Source organism: Parus major, chromosome 7 (genome assembly GCF_001522545.3).
Source record: "Parus major isolate Abel chromosome 7, Parus_major1.1, whole genome shotgun sequence".
Lineage (NCBI taxonomy): Eukaryota > Metazoa > Chordata > Aves > Passeriformes > Paridae > Parus > Parus major.
The window spans coordinates 25,478,010-25,501,009 of NC_031776.1; the positions used below are offsets into that span (position 1 = coordinate 25,478,010).

Genomic DNA, 23,000 nt, shown 5'->3' on the forward strand with positions numbered 1-23,000 from the left:
TTAAGTTAGTGAAAAAAAATTCCAGATTTCTTTTGGAAGGTGACCAGTTTTCTCAGTGTGCTGAATCTTGCTTAAGAATCAGTATTACTCAATTTTGTATTACATAAACAACAAGATTTTAAGATTCTGCAGCATATTATTCACAAGATTAATGTTGTAAATACCTGTAGCATTTAAAAATTACTGAAAAATTGTGTAATAATGATGCTTAAAGCATAACAAAATTAATCATACATGTTTAAAAGGATTTTATTATTGTTGTGCTAGTTTTCAAATGGAAAAATACTGGATTCCAGAAATGATAAGATTCTCAGTGCAAAGCTTATGATTCTTCTAGGCAAAGATGCAGTGGATAAATTGTTCATCTTGATGAATTCAGGTTAACTTCTGCCATGGACAGAGTCAGGATTTGTCTTCTTAGGGATCTCTTTTCTTGCTAACTTGGCTGTCAGCTTGTTCATTGGACCATAATGGTTTCAGGTTTCTTTAACTAAAAGTAAATAATTTTTTTTAAATATCCTTTAGTGTTTATTAAAATAATTTTTGAACACTTAAAAAAAATTAAATACATGTTCATCTGGCAACATAATTGTGTCAGTGATTTTTGAAATTTTAATAAAAATACATGTATGAACATGTGCTTGCACTGAGGGGAGATAATTTTTTTAGCATCCCATTTTAGTGGGTGGTATCAGAAATGTAGATTAACAATGATATTCTTGTCACATTGCACCACTCTGCTTTTCTTCTTAGTCGCAACTCTGCATTCACTCAAGAAGGAGCTCGGTTACGACCCTCTTCAGTTGGACATTTAGTGGATCATGTGGTTCACACCTCTCCAAGTGAAGTATTTGTAAATCACAGATCTCCATCCTCCACCCAGGCCAACAGCATCATACTGGAATCATCCCCGTAAGTTCTGCTCTTACCACGCCACTGTAGCATGCAGGGCTTGAAATCTTGGCCTTGAAGAATTTATTGTTAAATGTGGGGTCAGGGAGAGCCAGGCAATCTAATAAAAGGGGGGCTCTTATTTAGGGAGTATTAGTGTAGGTCTTATTGTGAGAAAGAGCTTGATACAAAAGTGAAGACCTGTGTCTCACGTATTCCAGGTTCAGGATTGCAATCCCCACCAACCCAAGCTTTGGGTTTGCTGTAATGTGACCATCAGTGTCTGGATGTAGAACCAAAAGTTGGGGTTTTGGTAGAACTGAAGAATGGTTTTAATTCCCACAAGTTTGGAAATGTTGATTTTTGTCAAGGCACAGAACTGAGTTTACTACATAGCCAAAAGACCTTTTTGGCACCCCAGCATTTGGACATTGCTAGTGTATTTGATATGTTGTTACAGAGTTTATTTTTTTTAAGCTGACACTGTCAGGCCTTTTTTTCTTTTTCCCCTAATTATGCTGAATATTCTTTATACTGCAAGCTTACTATAAGATACAATAGGCATAATTAAATCTATTGTTGTGTATTGGGTCCAGAAGGAAGACAAACAAAAAAACTTGTTGAGTTGTTCAAAGATACTGAAATGCTCAATAAATTGTGTTCAGAGTACAGATTAATTGGGAAAAATATTGCAATATATACCATTTTATCACCGCCACTGTACCCTCTTAGTGTAGCTGTACATGTAATGCCAAATATGCCCTCATAATTTTATATAATAATCCCTGTTAGCAGGGAAATTGTGCAAACAGTTTCAAAACCAATTGAGAACTGTAAAGCAGAACATACCTAATTACATGTTTATAAACAAATGGTATGTCTCAGGAAAAATTACTCTGGGAAGCTGTTTAAATACAGTTTTAAAACCTGGCTTAGACTGACTGTACTTTCAGTTTTAACAACTATATGTAATTTTTAGGAGGGAAATAAAATACAAAACTTTTAAGGTTTTATAAAATAAATAGCAGATGATGCTTTTTACAATAGGCTATAGTAGTTAAAGTTTGACCCTCAGTTATTTAACTTTTAGGGTTATGTAATAGTAATTTGACCTAGTCATGTAAATTCTCCTTTTTTTGGTGGACTTTTTAACATATTCATATGTCAAAGGACTCTCAGAACTGGAACAGTCTTGAATCTCTTCTCATATTAGAGTTTTGTTGTCCAAAGGCCACATAGGGTCAGGTTCCTTCTGTTCTAAGACTTCCAACTGAAGTCAGTTATGAGAAACCCTTACTGAATGACAGTAATACAGTGAAAAAAGCACAATTTCTAAATACACTCTTTTATTTGTATGCCTTTACTTGAAGCTGTACAAGATCTTCCTGAGTGTTCTTAGGATTTGTTTATTTAGTATGTGATTTCTTGAGTAAGTCACCATAGAAATGAGTCTTAGAAAGAGAGGAAGTGGTTTTGTACAACTCCGGCTGTTCTTTTTCAAGTATTTGCACTTTTTATGCCCAAGCAGAAAAAGTATTGCACTTCCATCACTAATTGTTATGGGTTGAGTTTATAGTTTTTTTCCCTCTTGTTGGAAGCTTAAAACTAAAATATAATATCCCACTATAGATCTCTTGTATAAGATACTTTTAAGAATGAGGTCGTTGACTTTCAAAAATCTGTGAACCCCATCAAGGTCTTTTGAAGATTTAAGGTGATGTTATTGATTGAAGTTTTGCCATTTATGAAGGAAAATAATAGACATGAAGTTCATATTAGCTATGTACTTTTAAACTATAGTGTTCTACAGTCCAAAAAGCTATTTCTTAACCAATTTGACCTTTCTGACTGAAAAAATTTGAGTAGTCCATGTGCTAATTCGTCAGAAACTTGTATTTATTGATCAAATTTATATGTGTGAAAAAGAGGGGCTAACCTGACTGGCAATAACTTTAGTGATTTTTTTTGAGTTTGGAATCAACATAGCAAAAGAAATTAATAGTCTCCATGCAGTTCAGAAGGATATTATAGCTTAGCTAATATAACCTTTAATTGAACATCTTTTCTCCATCTGCATATCCTATTCAACACTAAATTGAGAGATAGTGCTTGTAGTTCCCTGAGGTAGTTATAACCTCAAATTCCAAGAGCACGTGATAAGTGCTTAGTTTAATAAATTTATGGGGGTGTGTATGGAACTTTTGCTAAATATATTTATAAGATCAGACCGGATATCTGTAACAAAAATACCCAAAGCTCCAGTGCCAGGGTCTGTGTGTTATTTTATTATTATGTAAATTGCTGAATTCAGTAACAGAGAGCTGCTTTGCCTGCAAAATAGGCTGCTTTCACTGCCATTGTCTGAGCATTCATAAGGAAATTCAAAGCTGACTGAGCAAATATAAAGCGGTGAAGTTTATGCCCAAGGCTTGATTGTTAGTTCTCACAATTCATTATGTTAATATATTACAGTACTTGCATTGCTGCTTGTAAAATGCTCATTTAAGTAACTTTTTAAATCTTTTCTGTAAGTTTGTGTATTCGGTAGGAATTTATTTGTGTTTGTTGACATGTATGTACAGACATCTAGTCAAACATAAGATCCATCTTCTGCTTTTATCAGAATAACTTCTTTTGTGTTTCTATTCATGTTTTTTGTTCCTTTTTTTCTTTGGTTTGAAACTCTCAGGAGTAATTGTTTTCAGGAAAATACATAACTTAAAAGACTGAGTAATCTGTGCTGGCCAGACTTGAATGAATGCATAGGCAGTTAAAAATCTCTGGGTGACCTTTGTAAGTTGATGTCTAAATAGTTTATAGCTGCCTTGCAGATTTGTTTTGCAAATGTTGACAATCATCATATTTTTCTCTCCACAAAAATGAATTTAGAAAAGCTGCTTATCTTGAAAAATGAAATGTGCTCTTTTTTCTGTTACTTGCGCTGAGAAGTGTTAAGAAATACTATTTTTCTTCCCAACTGTGTTTTGAACATGAGGTTCTTCAGACATCAGACTGAATAATTAGTACTTTTTTTTTCTTTTAACACTTCATGAAAAAAATATTTTCTGAAACTTGAAATAAAGCAGAAAAATAGAGAAAAATATTGGTGGGATCTTTCTGAATGTGCTGTTTTCTTGTATACACTGACAAAAATGTTACCAGTTTTGTTTTCTAAGAATATTGACTAATTTTTTTAGAACTGAAGCAGAAAATGTTTGGCATTTCAAAGTGAAGTGTTCTATTTCCCAGTTTTCATGCTTTTTGAAGAAGGCTCATCCTTTTTTTTTTTTTTTAAATCAGAATACTCAGACTTTTTTATTTTTGAACATGTATCTGGGAACTGCCTTTTTTGAATTGCCCAGAGACATATTTTATGGTATGGAGTTTGATGTGTGCCTTAGGTTTTCAGATTTGCTGCAGCTTGAAACCTTGTGCAGTCTTATATTGAGAGTCTTGCCCTGCTACCAGTTCACTGAGGTGAGACTACTGAGTACACTAGAACTGCTCACATGTGATTTGGAGGGAGTTATGTGATGAGTTACCACTACAGCTTGCTGATAACAAAAGGAGCAGTGTCCTGCTTTTGCCTCTGGGAGTGTCCAGCCCTGAGATAAAACAGAGGACCCAGGCTTGTCCAGAAATATTATTGGTTGCTTGGTGTAAGCTGCCTTAGTCAAGGGAGGAGCACCAGTTCTTCAAGGAAGAAGCCAGGGATGTGGGTGAAAGAACAGACATCCTATTTTTGATAGTAGCATTCTGTTTAGATTTCGCTATAACCTGTAAGCTCATTTTTGATGGTTTATGGATCTGGTATCGGTGGGCTGTTGTCTGAAAAGCTAAATGACTTAATAGCGCCTTATAGTGGGGAGCCTGTGGAGGATGACATATCCTGCTGGTATTTAGAAACTGGCATTCAAACCAAGTTAATGGGAACTGTGAGCTCACTGCCCTTTTGAGCCTTTCCAAATGCTTTTTTTATTTCTTAAATATGAATCCATATAATGAAAGATGATTCATATATTTATGTAATACAAATTACACAGTTAAGCTTTTATTCCAAGAGGACTAACAAAAGGAAATTCTCCATATTATACAAAAACACAGAGAGCATTTTTATTAATCTAGAATGGAGTGCTTGCAGATCAGAAGTAGTGGGTTAGGCATGCTAAAACCATTTTATAAAAGGTCATAGGTAAAAGATGAACTTGCTGGTTGTGTGTACAGTTACGTGTCAAGAAAAATTCTGCAACAGGTGCAAACATAGGCTGCCAATATATTCTACTGCAGTACATTTTTGAGGTTTTGAAAATACAGAGATACAGAGAGATGCTAGTCTCTCAAACTCTCGAGTTTCTTCTAACATTTTCAGTTTATTTGCAGCCCTGAAAGATCTGTCAATATCTCGTGATTGTTCCACTTCATACTTGTGTTTTGGTATTTAGATCTCAAGAGACTCCTATGGATGGGCAGCCTCCAGCATTACCACCCAAACAATTTAAAAAGAACAGTTGGAACCAAATTCATCATTCACACTCACAGCAAGAACTGGATAACCATATTAATGAAACATTTGATGTTCCTGCATCACCTGAAAAATCCACCGTAAGTTTTTATCAGAATTATGGTTCTATTTTACACAAGCTTGGTTCTGAAGCGTTTCAGAACTGCTGTGTTTGTGCGTTACCTTGCAACATTTCTGTTATCTGTGCTGTCCCTTCACTGGCTCCTGTTGCTTTTACTCCAGCTGCTGGGTACTGCTTTGTCAGTTGACAACAAATCACTACATTGGGATGGTTATGCAAACATTTTGAGCATTAGCTTTTCAGCACATGCAGAAATTTCTACCTGACCTCCTCTTTGAGCAGTCATTTTCCATCAGTTTTAAAGAAGATATTGCAGATGTTTAATCTAGCTTTAGCTAAAAAGCTAAACCTGAAAATGCTTACCAGCTTCTAGAGTGGTTTTATCAGGAGAAGATTCTTGAGTCTGTGGTTGCATTTGTCATCAGAATTTTCAAGGAAAATTTCAAGAGGCCTCTGACAGCAAATAAAAAAATGAGCAAAAGTTTTTTCCATAATCAAGAATGTGTGAGATGAGTAAGACAGTCAGTTGATTGTCTGACTGAGAAATCTCCCTGATAATTCTTGTGATTTTTGTCCTTCCAGAAGTTTTCCAGTGGTTCTAGATTTTATACTGATGTGAACATTATAGAAACAAGAAACATTGCAGGATGGGAAAACATCCAGATGTAGCAAACACTGTGTAAACAGTGTTATTAACCTCAAGCATTCAAAATTATGAGTCACCTCCCCAAATTAATATTTAGAAATGTCTTAGTTTATTTTTTTTACATAAAAATATGGTTCTCTCTGGCTTTATAACCAAGTTAACCTGTTACCAAAGATTCCCAGAAAATCCCTGTTTAATTTCATAGTTGGGGTCTTAATGAAAGACTCAAAAGTGAAAGTTTTAAATTTTTGAGTGTTTTGGGAAAGCTGTAAAATTTTTTGTTTTAATTAAATAGTGAAACAGAATCTGTAACAGCTTTGTCTTCAGCTGGTGCTTACCTGAGTCACATTGAAGTACTGTTCTGTTTTGAAAGATACCGTTATTTTAGTCATCAATTTTTTCTGCCCTGTGTTCCGTTATCTTTACCAAATTGACAAAAATAACTTTCACTCGCTTTTTTAACTCCTTTTAGTTCTGCAAAACCAACACAGCTGCGTGAATGAGATGGTTTTTTCTCTGCGCATTGTCAGTGTGATTGTTTGCTGTGCTCCAGTGGAACACATTTATGCAGTCTCACTGAAGGCAGTGCACTGTTGTGATTTGACATCTAATTTGGTCTGCTGCTGACTTTTTATTTTGAGGATTGCAGAAGAAGGAACATAGCATGACTGAAATTTTTGGAATGTTGTTTTGTTTCAAAATTGCTTTTCTGACCAGAATTCATGTTCCTGCACCACTAAAGCCTTCTGCTGTTCCATCTCAAGTATTTTAAAGAAAACCCCTCACCATTTTGACTTCGTAGAGCTATTGAACTTCCTTTGTTGCATGTATTGAGAGTGTGTGTAGAAAGGTAGTGCAACACATATGGGAATGACAACTTTTTACTCCATCTGCAATCCCTAAGTATCTAGTCTGAAAATGTCAGAAGTACTTGAAAACAGGTGTGGTTCAAAGTCTCTTCAGTCAAATACATTAATGATGGAATACAGTGCTCTCTGCACATTTTGCTTTATAAACTTCTGCTCAAAATAGCATCTTAAAGCAGGAAATTAGCATTTCCTTTCTGTCTGGGAAATGCAGTGGCACAAAAGCTGCCAAACACTGCCAGTGAGGGCTTGGTTGATGTCATTCTGCCTGATCTCCCACACCAGTGAGCATAGGCTGAAATGATTGACATATGATTAGGCTTCCTAAGACCCTTCCTTTTCATTAACATTTCTTGTGTCATTGCTTTCCCAAATTTCACTTTTTCATTACTATGAATGCAATTAGCAAATTTTATTTTAACCAACAACAGAAGACACCTGCAACTGAGTTAACTTCTAATGAGCCAAGTTCTGCAGATTTCTTTAACCTAGTGAAACTCCATGTTCTGAACTTTGTAACATAGAAAAATCTTTGCTTTTCTAAGTTGTTTTTTTTATTTTTCTGAATATCTTCTGCTCTGCTGTAACAGTAACATTGCAAACTTCTTTGAAATACATTTCTTTATTACTTTTCATCCTCTCTAGAAGAACTACAGAAATACTAGCTAATGTTCAGTCTGTGAAATAAATATAGACAGGAACCAACTAAAAATCACTTCAATGGCACTAAGTTGGTATTTTTCAGATTAAAAAGGTAGCTAGTATTTCTCAGGTTATTGGCATTTCCTTTATCAGTGTTTTTGTCATCCAAATAAAACCAAGAAAAAAGCAGCTAAAATTTTCAGAGTTGAATCAGTGCAGAGCATATGTCACACCTCATACTCTACTAGACTGGAAATGGAGTAAGGAGCTGGGAACCAGGATTTCCTTGCTTACTGCTGGCATATTGCTATTAATAGCAACAAAAGGACGCCTTCAATTATCGTCCTTTTCATTGTATTACATTCTTTCTGCAGCTCTTCACTGTGGTCTTAATTAAAATGAATTTAAGAAATTTCCATTTAGTAAGCTGTTTTATTAGAGTTTTGGTGCCAGTTAGTTTTTTCTAATATTCTTTGTTACTTTGAGCATGCTTTGACAGAACAGAACTTTAACTTAGTTATGTCCAAGACTCTTAAGTGTGTAATTTTTCTCTTTTATAAAACCCCAAGATATTTGTGTTCTTGCTTGATATTTTCTCAAGTGTCCAGGAGCAATTATGTGATAAGGAGACTGCAGAATTATTAGATACAATAGCCTCAAAATCTAACTGTGAACAAAATATATACTAATATAATATAACTTTTGTCTATTAGCCCAATGGTGGTGTCCCTCATGACAATCTTGTTATGATCAGAATGAAACCAGACGAAAATGGAAGGTTTGGCTTCAATGTAAAGGTAACATTACTTCTATTCCTTTTATGTTTACCAAGGTTATTTTCTGACATTTAAGATTTCTTACTAATTTACTTTGTTTTTAAAGGGTGGATATGATCAGAAGATGCCGGTAATAGTGTCCAGGGTAGCTCCAGGAACACCTGTAAGTTATCAAAAAAACAGACTTGGTAGCAATACTGTGTATCTTGGAGGATGTAATGAAAATTATAAATCATTTCATAGCTGACTATAAAAATTAGTTTTCTCTATAACATTATCAGAACAAAGCAAGTTACGTGCAGTAAGAATTTGATGGGGCTGTATAGCATATTTTTTTAAGTTCTTCAGTCCTCAAAAGTATTTTTTCCTACTGAAACAAAGTTTAATTTCTGAAAATTACAGGCCATTACAGATGCTCAGTATGCACTGGTACTTGAGCTGTGCCATCCTAAAAATACTTTTACTTTATTGCTTTTTTTAGATATAGACATTCAGTAATTTCACATAAATTACATATTGAAAGAGTGTTAAAAATAACTAAAATAGCAAATGTCTTACTTTAGTGACAGATGTAGTTGAGTAAAGCCAAGCAGTAGATTAAAACCAGACATCATGAATCATTCATCGGGTCTGATACTGTGTTACTGGTGTTTAGTGACTATAAGATTGTCTCCAAACTAGGCACAATATTTGTGAATTTATTGTCAGAAATACTGACCTGGTATTCAGGTGACTGGAGTCAGCTCTGTTGGTACCTATTAGAGTGGAGTTAACCTTTTCTTTTTTGTTTGTTTGTTTGTTTTTTTTACTCTTTGAAAGTATTGAAATGTTTGCCAAAATCATTGTTCTCCTGAAATACTTAATAACATGTATAATAATTGGTTTTAAACATTCACTCTGTAGGGAGAAGATAGCTGGTGATGGCTTGTGTTCTCTCTTTTCTGCAATGATGTTTAGACTGTCATTATAATAACAATTTTTATCACCTGATTCCTCTCTCTGGGATTACTGGGAGTTGTGCATTGTTTTTTGCCATTACCATTGCAATATTTCAGACCTGAAGCATTTAAGCCCGTGAAATTGATTTGGACACGGTTTTGCCATGTTTCTCCCCTCCCTTCAAAGATAAAAACATCCTGCTTTTTAATTGCCTATATAAAAGGTGATTCAAACAGATGAGCTTTCTGTATCAGCTGAGGGGTAGAGTAGCAGCTGCTGAAAGACATGTTACAGTGCCAGTCACCTCCCAGCTGCCCACGGGAATGGCACTGCCTGTGTATTGTGTAACACTTGGATTTATCACTTGAATGCAGTGCAGCACACAAAGCAACGGGACCGTTAGGATTTGAGAGCCTTAATATAGTTAGCTTAAGGTTAAGTTTAAGTTGAAGTTATTTTAAGGTAAGAAATCAGTAATGGCTTGTGTTGCAGATGACTTTGTGTTTTTCCCTGAACCTTGCAGGCTGATCTGTGTGTCCCTCGTTTGAATGAAGGGGACCAGGTTGTACTGATTAACGGCAGAGATATAGCAGAGCATACCCATGACCAAGTTGTAATGTTTATTAAAGCTAGCTGTGAGAGACACTCAGGGGAACTTGTGCTCCTAGTTCGACCCAATGGTGAGTGGCTTGTACATCATAATTAAAAATAAAAATCCACACCCTGCTTTCATTATTTCCATTTAGTGTCCTAGGATGGAATGTTTAACTTGTAAGAAATAACTCCCTTCCCTGAAAAGGAATTGTGACAACACAGTGTATTGATCCAATAATCTAAGGAGTTGTGTATAACTAAGTTTTGAAAGCTAATAAAAAAGTCAGATATCAAGTATTTCTAACAGAGAGCTAATTTAAATTTTTTTCTCACTCTCGTTGATAAAAATGTCCAGAAAGCCATATAGATATTGAATATATTTTATAAGGTTATTGTTATTCCCTTCAGGAAAATTTAAACCAAACACAAACAAAAAACCCCTCACCAAATATTCAGTGTTTGGGTGACTTTGGAGGTCAGTATATACAAAATCCTTCCATACATTTTTAAAACAATCCAAAACCACTGGTAACATTTCTGCTTGAGAAGTCTTAGTAGAAGTGCTAAAATGCAGTGTAAATAAAAGCTTATGCAATGTGTTCACAAAATACACTGTTGGATAATAGCCAGCAGATGGGCACTGGATTTAATTCTGCAGCACTTCCTAACTACAGCAGAGTTGGAGAGGAAAAAGCAAAATTAAAAATACTGCAGCTTAATTGGAATAATTGAAATTACTTTTGCAGAGTAACTCATCCACCTCATAAAAATTTTTCCCTTATTCACTAATTTGCACTTCCCACTTACATATGCTGTCATTCTGTGTGTTAAGTTCGCTTGCAGCTTTTGTGTACTTTTTTTTTCAGACAAAATTATAAGCTTTGTTTGCAAATTTTCTAAAACAAACTAACTTTTCCCTTGTGTGTTGATTGTCTTTGAATTCTGGATGAATACATGTGAGTTGTAGAAGTCAAGAGTTGCCAGTTTCCTTCTCTGTAGTGATGTAATATAATTTATAATTATAATTTATAATTTAAAAACAAGCTTTTGAACAGCATATGTCTGTTATATGTAGCACAGGATGCACATGATTTCTGAGCCTACAGGCAAAGCACACATAGAGCATTGATAACATTATAAAATGCCGTGTATTAACTGCAATTTTCTCAGGTGGTCTGCACATCTTGCTCTATTAACTGAAGCCTAGAATGAGTTCTAAGTGAATTGTAAGAAAAATGTAAATGCAGCTGTAGTTATATCAGAGGCATGATGTGAGAGTCTGAGATTAGAGTGTTATATCAGACAAGACAGGTTAAAATGTGAGTTTTAATCAAAATTTTAGCTGTCAATGATGGGCTTTCACTTAAAATTACTACTACACAAAAAAAAATTATTGTGGATTATAATGATCAGTAAAGGCTTCCTGTCTTTGCTGATGGGGACTCAAATCAATGTACTAATAAATCTGGATTTTTCTACAGGAGAAATGTAGTGGTTTTGCTATTTTAAATAAATTACTTACAGATAACTTTAGTAAAACAGCATCTTCAGTCAGAGCATTCACACCTTTGCTTGTTCTAGCTGTCTATGATGTTGTGGAAGAGAAGCTGGAGAGCGAGCCTGATTTTCAGTACATCCCTGAGAAATCTCCACTTGATGGTGTCCATCAAGATGATAATGCTCTGAGGGAATCCATGATTCAGTTAGCAGAGGGGCTTATCACTGGAACTGTCTTGGCTCAGTTTGATGTAAGTACTATACTGCCTGGAGCTGGTTCCAAGTCTTTTGGGATAGCAATTATTTTAAACAGAGCAGATTTCAGTTAAATTTCAGTACAGTCGGCATCCTTTAGCAAAACAATTGTCTTACACTCTCAAAAGGAAAACAACCAAGGAAAAAATCAATCCTGTATTGTATATCTTAAGAATACCTAATTTTAGCTTTTCACTTTATAAATAGCTTTATTGATTACTTACACTTTTTGTGGTTATCAGGGACATGCTAATAAAATACTTTCATAAAGATGAAGGCTGAAAAATGTCTACCAAAATATGTATTCTGTACTCAGGGCTTCATTCCATACACAAGTTGCTGTAGAAACTGAATGACACTGAGCTGTTGACATTCTATGGGCATTCTCAATAAGGGAAGGTAAAATAACCAATGGAAAATATTGCCCTAATGTCAAAGGTATAATGTAACTGTGTATTTTGTAAATAGTTGATTTTACTGACATACTTCAGAACAGTACTGCATTTTCTGTGAGGCATTAAGCTGCTGATAGCCATGGTCTTTCTTCAGCACTGACTTGTGCCTTGGTGATATCCATTTTAAATACATAAGAACGAGTGGCTTAAAACAGGAAACAATAGTCTGCAGAACACAGCAGTGCAAATTCTGTGAACTCACCAAATGGAGACCTAGCATTATACTTTGCAACATATATTTATAAAATATATTTTATATACTATTCTTTAAGAACTTTGGTAAAATTTCCTTTTATAATTAGAAAGAGTGGCTTTTTTTCTAAGTTATTTCAAATTCTGTTTTAATGGAAGTTTTCATTCTCCCTAGCAGGTTCAATGTGTCAAAAGTTTTTAAGCTAATTTTTTTGAACCTGCATCATTTCACTGATATTTTTTGTAGCACAAGTTGTGGCAATGCATGACTAAGGCATGAAAGGGCAAGAACCTCTCAAAGGCAATTTTGTGCAGGAAAAGTGAAAGGTAACCAGGATTTGTTCTTCAGTTATTGGAATACAGGAGGACATCTGAGGAAAAAAAACCAAAAACTCTGACTGAAACAAGTGCAATGTAGGTAGATGCCTATACTCACATACATACATACACAACATAATCTGCTTGCCCCAGATGACCAAGTGGGATGTCACTACCAGTGAATTCATTTACCACTATACAATACTGCTTTTTCTCTGGATCGGTGTTCTAGTGGAAGCTTGAAATTTAATGTTCACTGTGTCTTTGAACAAATTTTGGTTACATTTTGGTCATTTTCAGTGATCCCAGAGCACAACTAAATTTATAGTGCTTTATTTTAAAAGAATTTTGTTGAAATGTTGAAGGTACTGTTTATTGATCCCTAGTTTATATTCTAAACAGCACCTCTTTTTAGAACTAGTTATATTTAGGCAAATGATGAATCTATTGCACCAGTTATGTTCTGACCGTCAGCTTTGTCTTTTAGCAATTGTATAGGAAAAAGCCTGGAATGACAATGTCTTGTGCCAGATTACCTCAAAACATTTCCAAAAATAGATACAGAGACATTTCGCCTTGTAAGTATTGCTGTGTGTGTATATGTGCTCTAAAAGTATTTTACTGTGGTTAGTAAATAAGTAACTTCATTCTAAATTTTTTTTCAGATGATGCTACACGGGTTATTTTAAAAAGTAATGAAGATTACATCAATGCAAATTATATAAATGTGAGTAGTATTTTTCAGAAGTGCTTCTGACATTAAGTAGTTCTACAGTTTTTTGATGAAAAATTGATTTTAAAAATCTATTTTTTATAGATCTAGTTCAGGTTAGAATGGCTACTAATCCTCTAGTCAGATGATTTGAAATTTCCTGTAGATATATTTACTTCCTAATGTTTTGTTGCACATCTTTTCATAAATGTTAAAGTCTAGCCCCACATTTAATGTGAAAAGATGCAAACTGAAGCCAGCCCTCTCCAGAGCAATTAATTTTTCTTTTCTGATTACTTTTCTGACAGTTGTGTTCAACAACAGTAAAGTTTAATTTGGCATCAGTTTCTTTTGCATCTTGTTTTTTTCATTGTTAGTAACAGCAAAATTACAGCTACTTTAATGAAAAAACCTAGATATTAAATTCTGAGATCTGTATTTTAAAAGCTAGTGTCAAAAACCCATGGAGCAAGAAATATTTGCATCTGAATTATTTGCCAACCGCTCTGTCGTTTCTTTTTTCAACCATTAATCTTCATTATGGCAACTATATGACTGTCAGTTCATATGTAAAGTGTATTTGAATCTTTGTAGTAATTTTGCATGTGAAACCCTTAAAGAATTTTTATCTGTGCAAATTCATGTTTGCTAGCCTTAAGAAATAGAATTAATGTCATGGATGCTTTTTTAAAAATTAATTACTAAACTGTAAATATCTGATGCCTGACTTCCATTTGCTGGAATTATTTCAGGAACTGAAATAATGACTTTGTCTTCTCTTAGATGGAAATCCCTTCTTCCACAATAATCAACCAGTACATTGCTTGTCAAGGTCCATTACCGAACACTTGTCCTGATTTTTGGCAGATGACTTGGGAGCAAGGCTCTTCTATGGTTGTAATGTTAACAACTCAAGTAGAACGGGGCAGAGTAAGTAAAACATTTCTTTACATACAACTTCCATAATCTTCTGAAAAACTGAATATATTATGGTGGCATATAATATGACAAGGGGGATAGGAGGAAGTGGTTTTAAACCAGAAGAGTGTAGGTAGAGTAGATAAAAGGAAGAAATTTTTACAATGTGGGTGGTGAAATACTGGCACAAGTTGTCCAGAGAGGTTGGTGAATGTTCATCTCTGGAAACATTGAAGGCCATATTGGATGGGGATCAGAGCAACTCAGACTAGTTGGAGATGTCCCTGCTCATTGCAGGGGGTTAGACAGGAAAGGCCTTAGAAAGTCCTTTCCAACCAGAACTGTTCTATCATTCTGTAACTGTTTTTCGTAAGAGCAGTGCATTCCTAGTTCTTTTGCAATGATGAGTCTTAGATTTTAAACCTTCTGGTGTTGTAGTGCAGCTAATATTTAAACTTTATTCCGTCCTGAAATGCACTTAACTCTTCATGTATTTCCTAAAACTTTCAGTCTGCTTTGTTTGATTCTTTACTGTAAAGTGAAACACATCTAGAATTTGCCTTCATAGAATTTTTTTTCTCTAAACTTCAAATGAGAGAACGCAAAAAAGTTGCATCAGTTTTCACAGAGTACTTCTTTGATATGTAGTGAGATTAATTTTTAAGGCAGCCTAACATAGCTTTGTAGTGTTAATGTCCCATGCCTGAATAGCTGTCTTATCAAGGATTTTCTTAAAACTTGAATTCTTAAATTTTCCATAAAATGTTATTCGGTGGCTATAAAGATTTGTTTAATCATGTGCAATAATCATTACCCTTCCATTTGTATATAAAACATGTTAAAAAAGAATACTAGTAATAGAGTAATTAGAGTTCAAATAAATAAAAATAATTGTGTATGGTTCTGTGAAAGGCCTCAGGTGTATTTTGTGGCATGTTTGGTTTTCATTTAAGCTGTAGCTTCTCCTTAATAGCTTTGAATTTTATGCAATTTTATCCTTTGGAGATAGGCAAAACAATCAAGTGTGGTCATACACAGAGTATAATTCCAGAGTTATTTGGTTTAGTCTGAAGGATTCACAGTAGCACTGGCTGGTTAAGTGTGTGGACAGAAATGACTGTCTGGAATAATAGTGTAGTGGAATTCCTCCAAATCAGGACTTCTTTCAAAGATGGATTTATAGTGGGTTGTGGTTGTTCTGATCAACTGGGACTGTAGTTCAGCTGTCTGTATATATTCTGACTTTTTAATAACTATATATTTGCTGTGAGGTCAGGCCTCTAAATAGAATTAAAATAATTGAAGGGAAGTTTCAGTGTTTTTAAACCATTTTTCAGTGACTCAATGTTTGCATGATGCTGCCTGCTCCCAAATAAACATGATTAGAGGGAATTTCAGTACAAGTGCCCTTTTACTTAGAGTTTTTTTGCAGATCTGCTACGAACAGACTTGCAATAGCAGTTCTCTGAGGTTCCCCCACCCCTTCAATAATGATATTTGTGGAGTTCTTTGGAGAGCTGCTTAATAATGAAATAAAAGGACTTATCTGTCTTATACCCATAGGCAGACTCCCTGCTCTAAAGCTGATCATGAGGCTTCTGACATCACTATCCCACTGCATGCCGGGATGTCTCAGTGGAGCAGGAAGTCTGCAAATCTGGCTGCTCTTAAAGACTCGCCAGGTGGGTTGGAAATGCAAAAGTACACTTGAGCTGAAATTACCTCTGTCATTAGGCATTTAAGCCATATATCAGAAAGTTACAGTGTTTGAAGCTTTCATTCACATTTGAGAACTTGATTGGGAGTCTCTGAAGTCCACCATCTTCATCCCCCTATTTTCTGCATTAGTTTAGCATTTTTTTTATTGCGTATTTCCCTTTTTTTTTTTTGTTTGTTCTTTTCTTATATAAATGTACTTTGAGAAGATCAGATTAGGATTGGAGGTCAGAAGTGTTTTTAAAGCAGCATTTTTGTCACTCAAGTGTTAAGATGGAATATTTATAGATAAATCCTTTAAAAATTTGAATGGAAATTAAAGGCATCCATCTTCAGTAAACTACATGCAAGAGCTGGTGCATGTGTCCTCTTGTAAAGACAAGCAGGAAATATCTGTGATACCTTACTTTATAAATAGTAATTAGGTAACAGAGTCAATTTGGTAAGTAAATAAATAGTGATTACAAAATAATTGAAATAATTTGTAACAAACAAAAGTATAAAAACTAGAGAAAATGAAAATAATACTGTGAATTTATACACGGGCATCTTTAAAAATGTGTTGATCTTAGGTTAAATGCCATCAGTACTGGCCAGAGCCATCAGGAAGCTCATCATATGGGAATTTTCAGATTACCTGTCATTCAGAAGAAGGAAATCCTGCTTATGTCTTTCGAGAAATGACATTGACTAATCTGGAGGTAAAATCTTAATATATTTTCGTGTATTAATCTGCAGAATCCTGGGATACTACCTAAAACATACATAGATTTTCTTTTTGACTTGGTCTCATATCCATGTAAATGGAACTGTTTATTTCTACAACCCTACAACCCTCTAGAAAGCTACTCATTGTCATCTACTTTCCTAGGACAAATTTTGTCCATAGAATGATAACAGACCTTTCATAAGTGAAAATATCACAGAGGTTCATTTTTCATAATCATATTAATTGAATCATATGAAGGATATATTATTTATCCTAGAAGTTTTTATTGGTGTCTTTCATAACTTGGCCAAAGAAAAAGACTAATAAAAGAACTTGGGAAACTTTTTATTCCCATGATGTTTTCAGAACATGACAAATTTGAGGTGTTTCATCATCACAACTGAAAGTCTTTGTAGAGGTATACAGTTCTTAATTGCATCTTGAACAATATGAAGAACAAGATGATGAAAGGTAAATCCTGCTGAGAGAAAGATGAATCTGGAGTTGTGAATACATGTAAACAAGGACATTTTGAACATGCATTGCATGATTTTCAGGGCATGTGTAGTTTTCAGAGCCTCCCCAGCCAGCATTTCAATTTCAGAAATGTTTGGAAATGAGTATCTGGAATTTAGTTCACATACTTATTTGTCGATGCTTGAGTTACTGGTTGAGAAGCCAGTTTTATTAAGATGCCTTTTAGTCAATTTGCAGTTAAAATTCCTGCCCGGTGTCCTGTTGAGACAATTGCTCATCCTCTATCAGCCGTGGAATCTCCGTAAATTATTCAGTGCCTAAAGGCTATTTAAAATGCAGTAGCTCCTCTTTTGAAATTCGACTCTGGTTGCTCAGGATGTGCCCTCCCCGAGCCAGGGGCCAATTGATTATATTTGTGATACCAGAGTAAGAGCCAGGAGAGAGTGGAAAACAAAGTCATTGTGCCTTGTAGGTGTAGGAGGTGCAGATCAAGCCAAAACACTGCTACTGTTCACACAGGGTCTGAAGGAAAGCTTTTATGTCTGATTTCCCCTCCCTGCCTCACTTCTGTCATTTGATCTTGTAAGATACTATCTCATTCTGTTAAATTTGGTTTGCTAAGAATATGACCACCTTCTTGTACATCTAGTGTTCAGTTAAATTGCAGGTATCCTTCAACTGCTTTGCTATTAGGTGCTCTGTAATTTTTTTCACTTGTTGAAGATGTAAGCATTTGTGGATTTCCTTTTTTCCTTTTAAGCAAAAAAAAAAAAAAAAAAGAAAAAGTAATTATAAAATTCAGGATGACCAATGATTAACACTAATAAAGCACTGCTAGTTGCCTGAAGCCACTTTGATTATGGCTACAAGTTGCTATAAATGTACTATTGATTTTTTTTTATTATTATTCTTTTTTGGTGCTCTTTTAAATGGGACTTGAATTACCCTTGATTAAATTTCATGTTTCTGATTAGAAAGAGGAAAGCCGCCAGCTAACCCAAATCCAGTACATAGCATGGCCTGATCATGGGGTTCCTGATGATTCCAGCGATTTCCTAGATTTTGTGTGTCTTGTGCGAAAGAAGAGGGCTGGCAGAGAAGAACCTGTTGTTGTTCACTGCAGGTATCAAATTTTTTTCCAATTTTATCATATTTTATTTAAATCTTCAAAATGAACTTTTTATGATCAAATAGCTACTCTGTGCTATGTTCTTGAAATAAATATTTCATAGTATCTGCTTTGGGGATGACAGGAAAACTCAACATTGAAATAAAACAAATACTTAATGTGGTAATCACATTTCAATAAGCAAAATTTTGCATAGCAACATGTGTTGATCTGTGCAGGCATTTTGCTAGGATGTTTTGTTTTGTTTGCAATTTAAATGCTTGTTGTAACAATCAACATAATATTTCAGGGAAATGGCAAAAGATACTTGATAACCATGAGGAGTAGGTTCCTATTCTACAAAGCTCTAGAATAGCTGTATAAATGATCCATAGTGGAAAATGTGGGTGGCTTATTAAAAGATCAATTAAAAAATATTTTCTCTCAAGTCTACAGTCTAACTCTACGTGGTATTTTGATGCATGCATTAAGATGACACATTTTTCTCAATAATTCACTTTTGTTGTGAATTAAAATAACTGTTATTTAGATCTTAACATACACATGAAATGTGATTTTTCTTTTTCTTGTGCCATACTTTTTAATAGCATTCTCCATTCCTGTAGTGAATTTCAAGATCTTAATAATTTTAAAGTACCTAATTAGAAAACAAGAATAATGCTAGTTGTTTTCAAATTTACATGTGCTATCACAATTCTTGGGGAACAGTTCTGTGAATAATATTTGACCTCTCAATTCTGAATACTTCTGAGAGCATCCGGGTTCCTGAGTCAGGCATATATCATTCTTTTCAGAGAGAAACTGAGAAGTGAAAGTGATAAAATATATTTAAAGAATATGAGTAAACTAGACATGTATTGAAGGAGATGGAAGAAAAAGAAAAATAAACCTTGTGTATCAGAAATTATATTTCATTAGTTCTGCTCTTAAGTTCTGTTTTATGCAGGTCAGGATGAATCTTATTGACTAGGGAAACTAGTACCAAAATGACAGTGCCTTAACTGACACTGCTTCTCAGCTTCCATTATTGATATACTTTTGGTTAATTTGGTAGTGAAAAGATGGTGAAAATGGCAGCCAAATACACCCTCTGATATAAAGCATGAAAGTCTGCAGAAACACTGCAGCAACATTGGAGAGTAGGAACAGTTTCATTCATCTCAAGGAGGCACCAGTTCAGATCCAAACTGATAATTTCAATTTGTAATTGAAGCTCGGATGAAAAATTTATGTTTCACAGAAGCAAAGAGATGGAATATCACAGTTGAACATAATTTACTTAATTGGCCCAACTTGGCGGCTCTTGGGAGGTATAACCAAATTCCAGCAGGGAGTCAAGCAGAAGGAGCCCAGGTGTTCCTCCATATGGTGCATGCACTCTATTTTTAACATCTCTTCAGTATAATAGGACAGGGCATTAGTGCAACAAAATTTGTTTTCAGGACTAAGCCACCAGCTTTAGTGTGAAGAATCCAAGTAGCTAATAGAAAATTATTTTAGTTTTACAATAATTATAATAATAACTTAAAAACTAAATGGTCCAAACCCACAGAGATTATAAGGCAGCAAAGACCTTAAGGAGCTGGAAAGGTTTTTATTTATTGAGCTGCATAAACCACTCATTTCTGATGCTGTGTCATGTGGGGATTTTTATCTTTGCGAGGTCTTACTAGTTTCGTTGAGCAGTTTCTAATTCTTGTTCTAGATGAGATGGGGAACCACCCATCCTGTCCATGCTCTTCATGATTTTCATGCCCTGTCTCAGTGTTTTACTCCATCAGTCAGTGTTCTCTTTTTCTAAGCGGAAAGGTCTATCCTACCTCATGTTTGTCATAGGAAAATTTTCACATTTTCCATTGTTGTTGTCCTCTGAATCTTTTGAAATTTTAAAATTAATCATTAGGTTCTTTGACAGTTACTGTTTGTTCCTGCTTGGATTTGATAAAGCATTCTGCATTTAAGTTCTATATGTATAAGTTCTAGAAATAGGAAATACTACTGAATCATTTTATATAACCAGCACATTTACAGCTTGTCTTAAAATTCTTATGACATCACTGAAATATAGAGTAGCTTTAATGCCACCTCCTGGACAAAGATTTAAAGAGTAGTTTAGCCAGACTTAATTTGAAGTAACTCTTTAAAATCAGAACAAGTAACATTCAAAGTTTGAAATGTTTATATTAATCACTTTAGATCCAAATACTTTGGTTTATTGTATGAGTTGGGATAATGCTGGCATTTCAAAATATGTATTTAGCCCTGTACTCGAATATGGGGAAACATTTGTTTTCTGTTTCAAAAGTGTAACATTAAGTGAAAGTTGAAACTGTTCATTGAATTCAAGGTTAAATGTTCAGTCTTTAAGGCTTGCTATTCTGGAAAACCATATGTGTATATAAAACAAGGTAGATTAATCTTTTGATTCATTTTATTTTTAAGGGAAAATGTTTGTAAGCTCTCTTGATAATTTTGCCATTCTGACGTGTATGTCATGGTACTTCCTTGTCTTGAAAGGGATTGCTTTTATGTATTTCTTTTCAATCTATGCAATCTAGATCTATATTGTACTTTTTAATAACAAGAGAACAATCCTTATTGTCACCCTACAGAGATTTCTAGTAATTGTTCTTTTCCTTCTTTGGAAATAGGAAGGTATTAATCATTTGAGGGACATGAATATAATTTTATTGGCCCAACATTCCAGAAATCATTTCAGTAATGGTCAAACTGACACAACATGTCATATGCTGGTGTTTTGTTATCCTCTAGATGTTAATGTGGTTTATAATTAACAAACACCTCTGTAAGTTCTGCTCAGGGGAATGGCTGGATGGGGCAGTTCCAAGGAGTGGCAGTTCCGTACTGATGGGTTTTGCTCCGTTCAGGCGGGACTGAGGCTGCTTGCAGACACAGACACAACCAGTCCAATCCCTGCCCCAGCAGTGTGGGAGTCATAATGATGAGCTCTGAGAATCAAGGAGAAGGAAGGTCTTTTAAGTATGAACTGTACTCCAGACACTTGATTTCATTTTCCACTTTGTTTTGTTGTTGCTTTTCCAGTGCTGGGATTGGACGGACGGGGGTTCTGATCACGATGGAGACAGCGATGTGTCTCATTGAGTGCAATCAGCCTGTTTATCCTCTAGATATTGTAAGAACCATGAGAGATCAAAGAGCCATGATGATCCAAACACCTGTGAGTATCATCCCTGCTGTTCTGTGTTGTAGAACAATAATTTCCTATGATTCAGTCATACTGGGTGGATTTTTAATATACTTGTTGATCATATTGCAGAGATCACCTTTACCCAGTGTAGCTATAGCCTTGGCTCCAGGCAAAAATAAATTCCTGAGGCTACTGGAAAGGAGCAAATCTTTAAATTTCTACAGAAAAAAAAAAACACGGCTGTTTCAGGGATGCCTGGCAAATAATGACAAAAAGGGTCAATTTTCAGCAGTGTAAAAATTGCTCAGAGAAGAAAGCAGGAACCTAATTCCAGGTGTTGGGTGGGAATAGTATAAAAGATAAACACATAGGACCAAGACATGCAAGAGAAAACTTCAGCAATGAAATTAAAGTGATTTTATGTTGCCTTAGTTGTAAGGGAAATAAGTACTCATGTTTCACTAAAAAGTTGTTGTATTCAGGTAGCATAGGAAGGATGAGAAAAGTGATACATGAAAAATAGTGAAGGATGGCTCTTGCTGTTAGTGACAGTTCTCCAGGATGGATAGCTATCTCTCTACCATATGTAGAGGGGGAGAAGGTGTTATTAGCAAAGGTAGGAGTTGCATGGTGAGGGTTTTAACTGCATTTTTTCACAGTATGTACTCAGTATCATCTGGTCTCCTTTTTCTTAGAAAACAAAAAAATGTCAAGATTCAGTGAAAAGCAGGTGTTTAGTGCATCAGAGAGAGGTGGACTAATAAAGGAATTGGTTTTTCTGAGGTTTCATGAGCAGCAGCCGTTCCCGTTCCCCCGCCGGCAGCCTGGAGCTGGGCTCGTGGGGTTCGCTCGCTGTCCGCACGGGGGCGCTGTGCGCGGCCAGCTCGCAGCCTCGGGGAGCGCTGGGGACAAAGGCAGCTTTTACACAAATGGAGAGAAATGGACTATTTCATACACACCCAGGATACAGGACAGCAAATAATAGATACAGGATAGAAAATAATGGCTCTAGTGCTAGATATGCTAGTGGTCCCTTCTAAGACCTGACGTCACTAACTGCTGCATAGAGAGAGCTGTTCTACAGCACTGACACTGCAGGTGTGCTGGAGTTCTAACCAGTACAGACACATTGTGCAGGATGCAATGTGAGTTTTGGCGCTGTGCATTTATTTTGGTTGGTTTTCATTATATTCTAATTTGATTACTCTCGGGTTTTTTAACTATTATTTGTATAAAACAAACTGTTAGTCATCTCTGTGTGTACAGGTGCTAGACTTGGATGCATTGAAGAGTTAGACATTATATAATGTTAAGAAACAGGAGATCTGCATTTTTAAAACATGAAACAGTTTTCTTTTAAATCAAATTCTGACAGGGAGGTGTCCATAACATGCCTGAATTAATGTAAGTACGAAAAAGTGATTTGAAACTATGGCTTCTAAATCCAAGGGCATGGAAACCTCAGGTCCGTGAAATTTCAGCAAGGAAATAAAGAGCAGAAAATTACTGAATAGGT

General features: G+C 35.2%; 1 protein-coding gene across 3 annotated transcripts in view; it reads left to right on the forward strand.

Annotated features, from left to right (window-relative positions):
• Window positions 1–23,000, forward strand: part of PTPN4 (protein tyrosine phosphatase non-receptor type 4) — a 114,802-nt gene that overhangs the window by 84,989 nt on the left and 6,813 nt on the right. For 2 of the 3 annotated variants that reach the window (XM_015634624.3, XM_015634625.2), the window contains exons 15-26: window positions 754–912; window positions 5,334–5,493; window positions 8,342–8,425; window positions 8,511–8,567; window positions 9,867–10,023; window positions 11,519–11,685; window positions 13,142–13,232; window positions 13,320–13,381; window positions 14,150–14,296; window positions 16,573–16,701; window positions 18,161–18,309; window positions 21,379–21,514. In XM_015634624.3, coding sequence (XP_015490110.1) covers window positions 754–912; window positions 5,334–5,493; window positions 8,342–8,425; window positions 8,511–8,567; window positions 9,867–10,023; window positions 11,519–11,685; window positions 13,142–13,232; window positions 13,320–13,381; window positions 14,150–14,296; window positions 16,573–16,701; window positions 18,161–18,309; window positions 21,379–21,514 — 1,498 coding nt within the window. Of the gene's footprint in view, window positions 1–753; window positions 913–5,333; window positions 5,494–8,341; window positions 8,426–8,510; window positions 8,568–9,866; window positions 10,024–11,518; window positions 11,686–13,141; window positions 13,233–13,319; window positions 13,382–14,149; window positions 14,297–15,847; window positions 15,967–16,572; window positions 16,702–18,160; window positions 18,310–21,378; window positions 21,515–23,000 lie in introns of all 3 variants that reach the window. The other variant, XR_001522772.3, reaches the window with a different exon arrangement.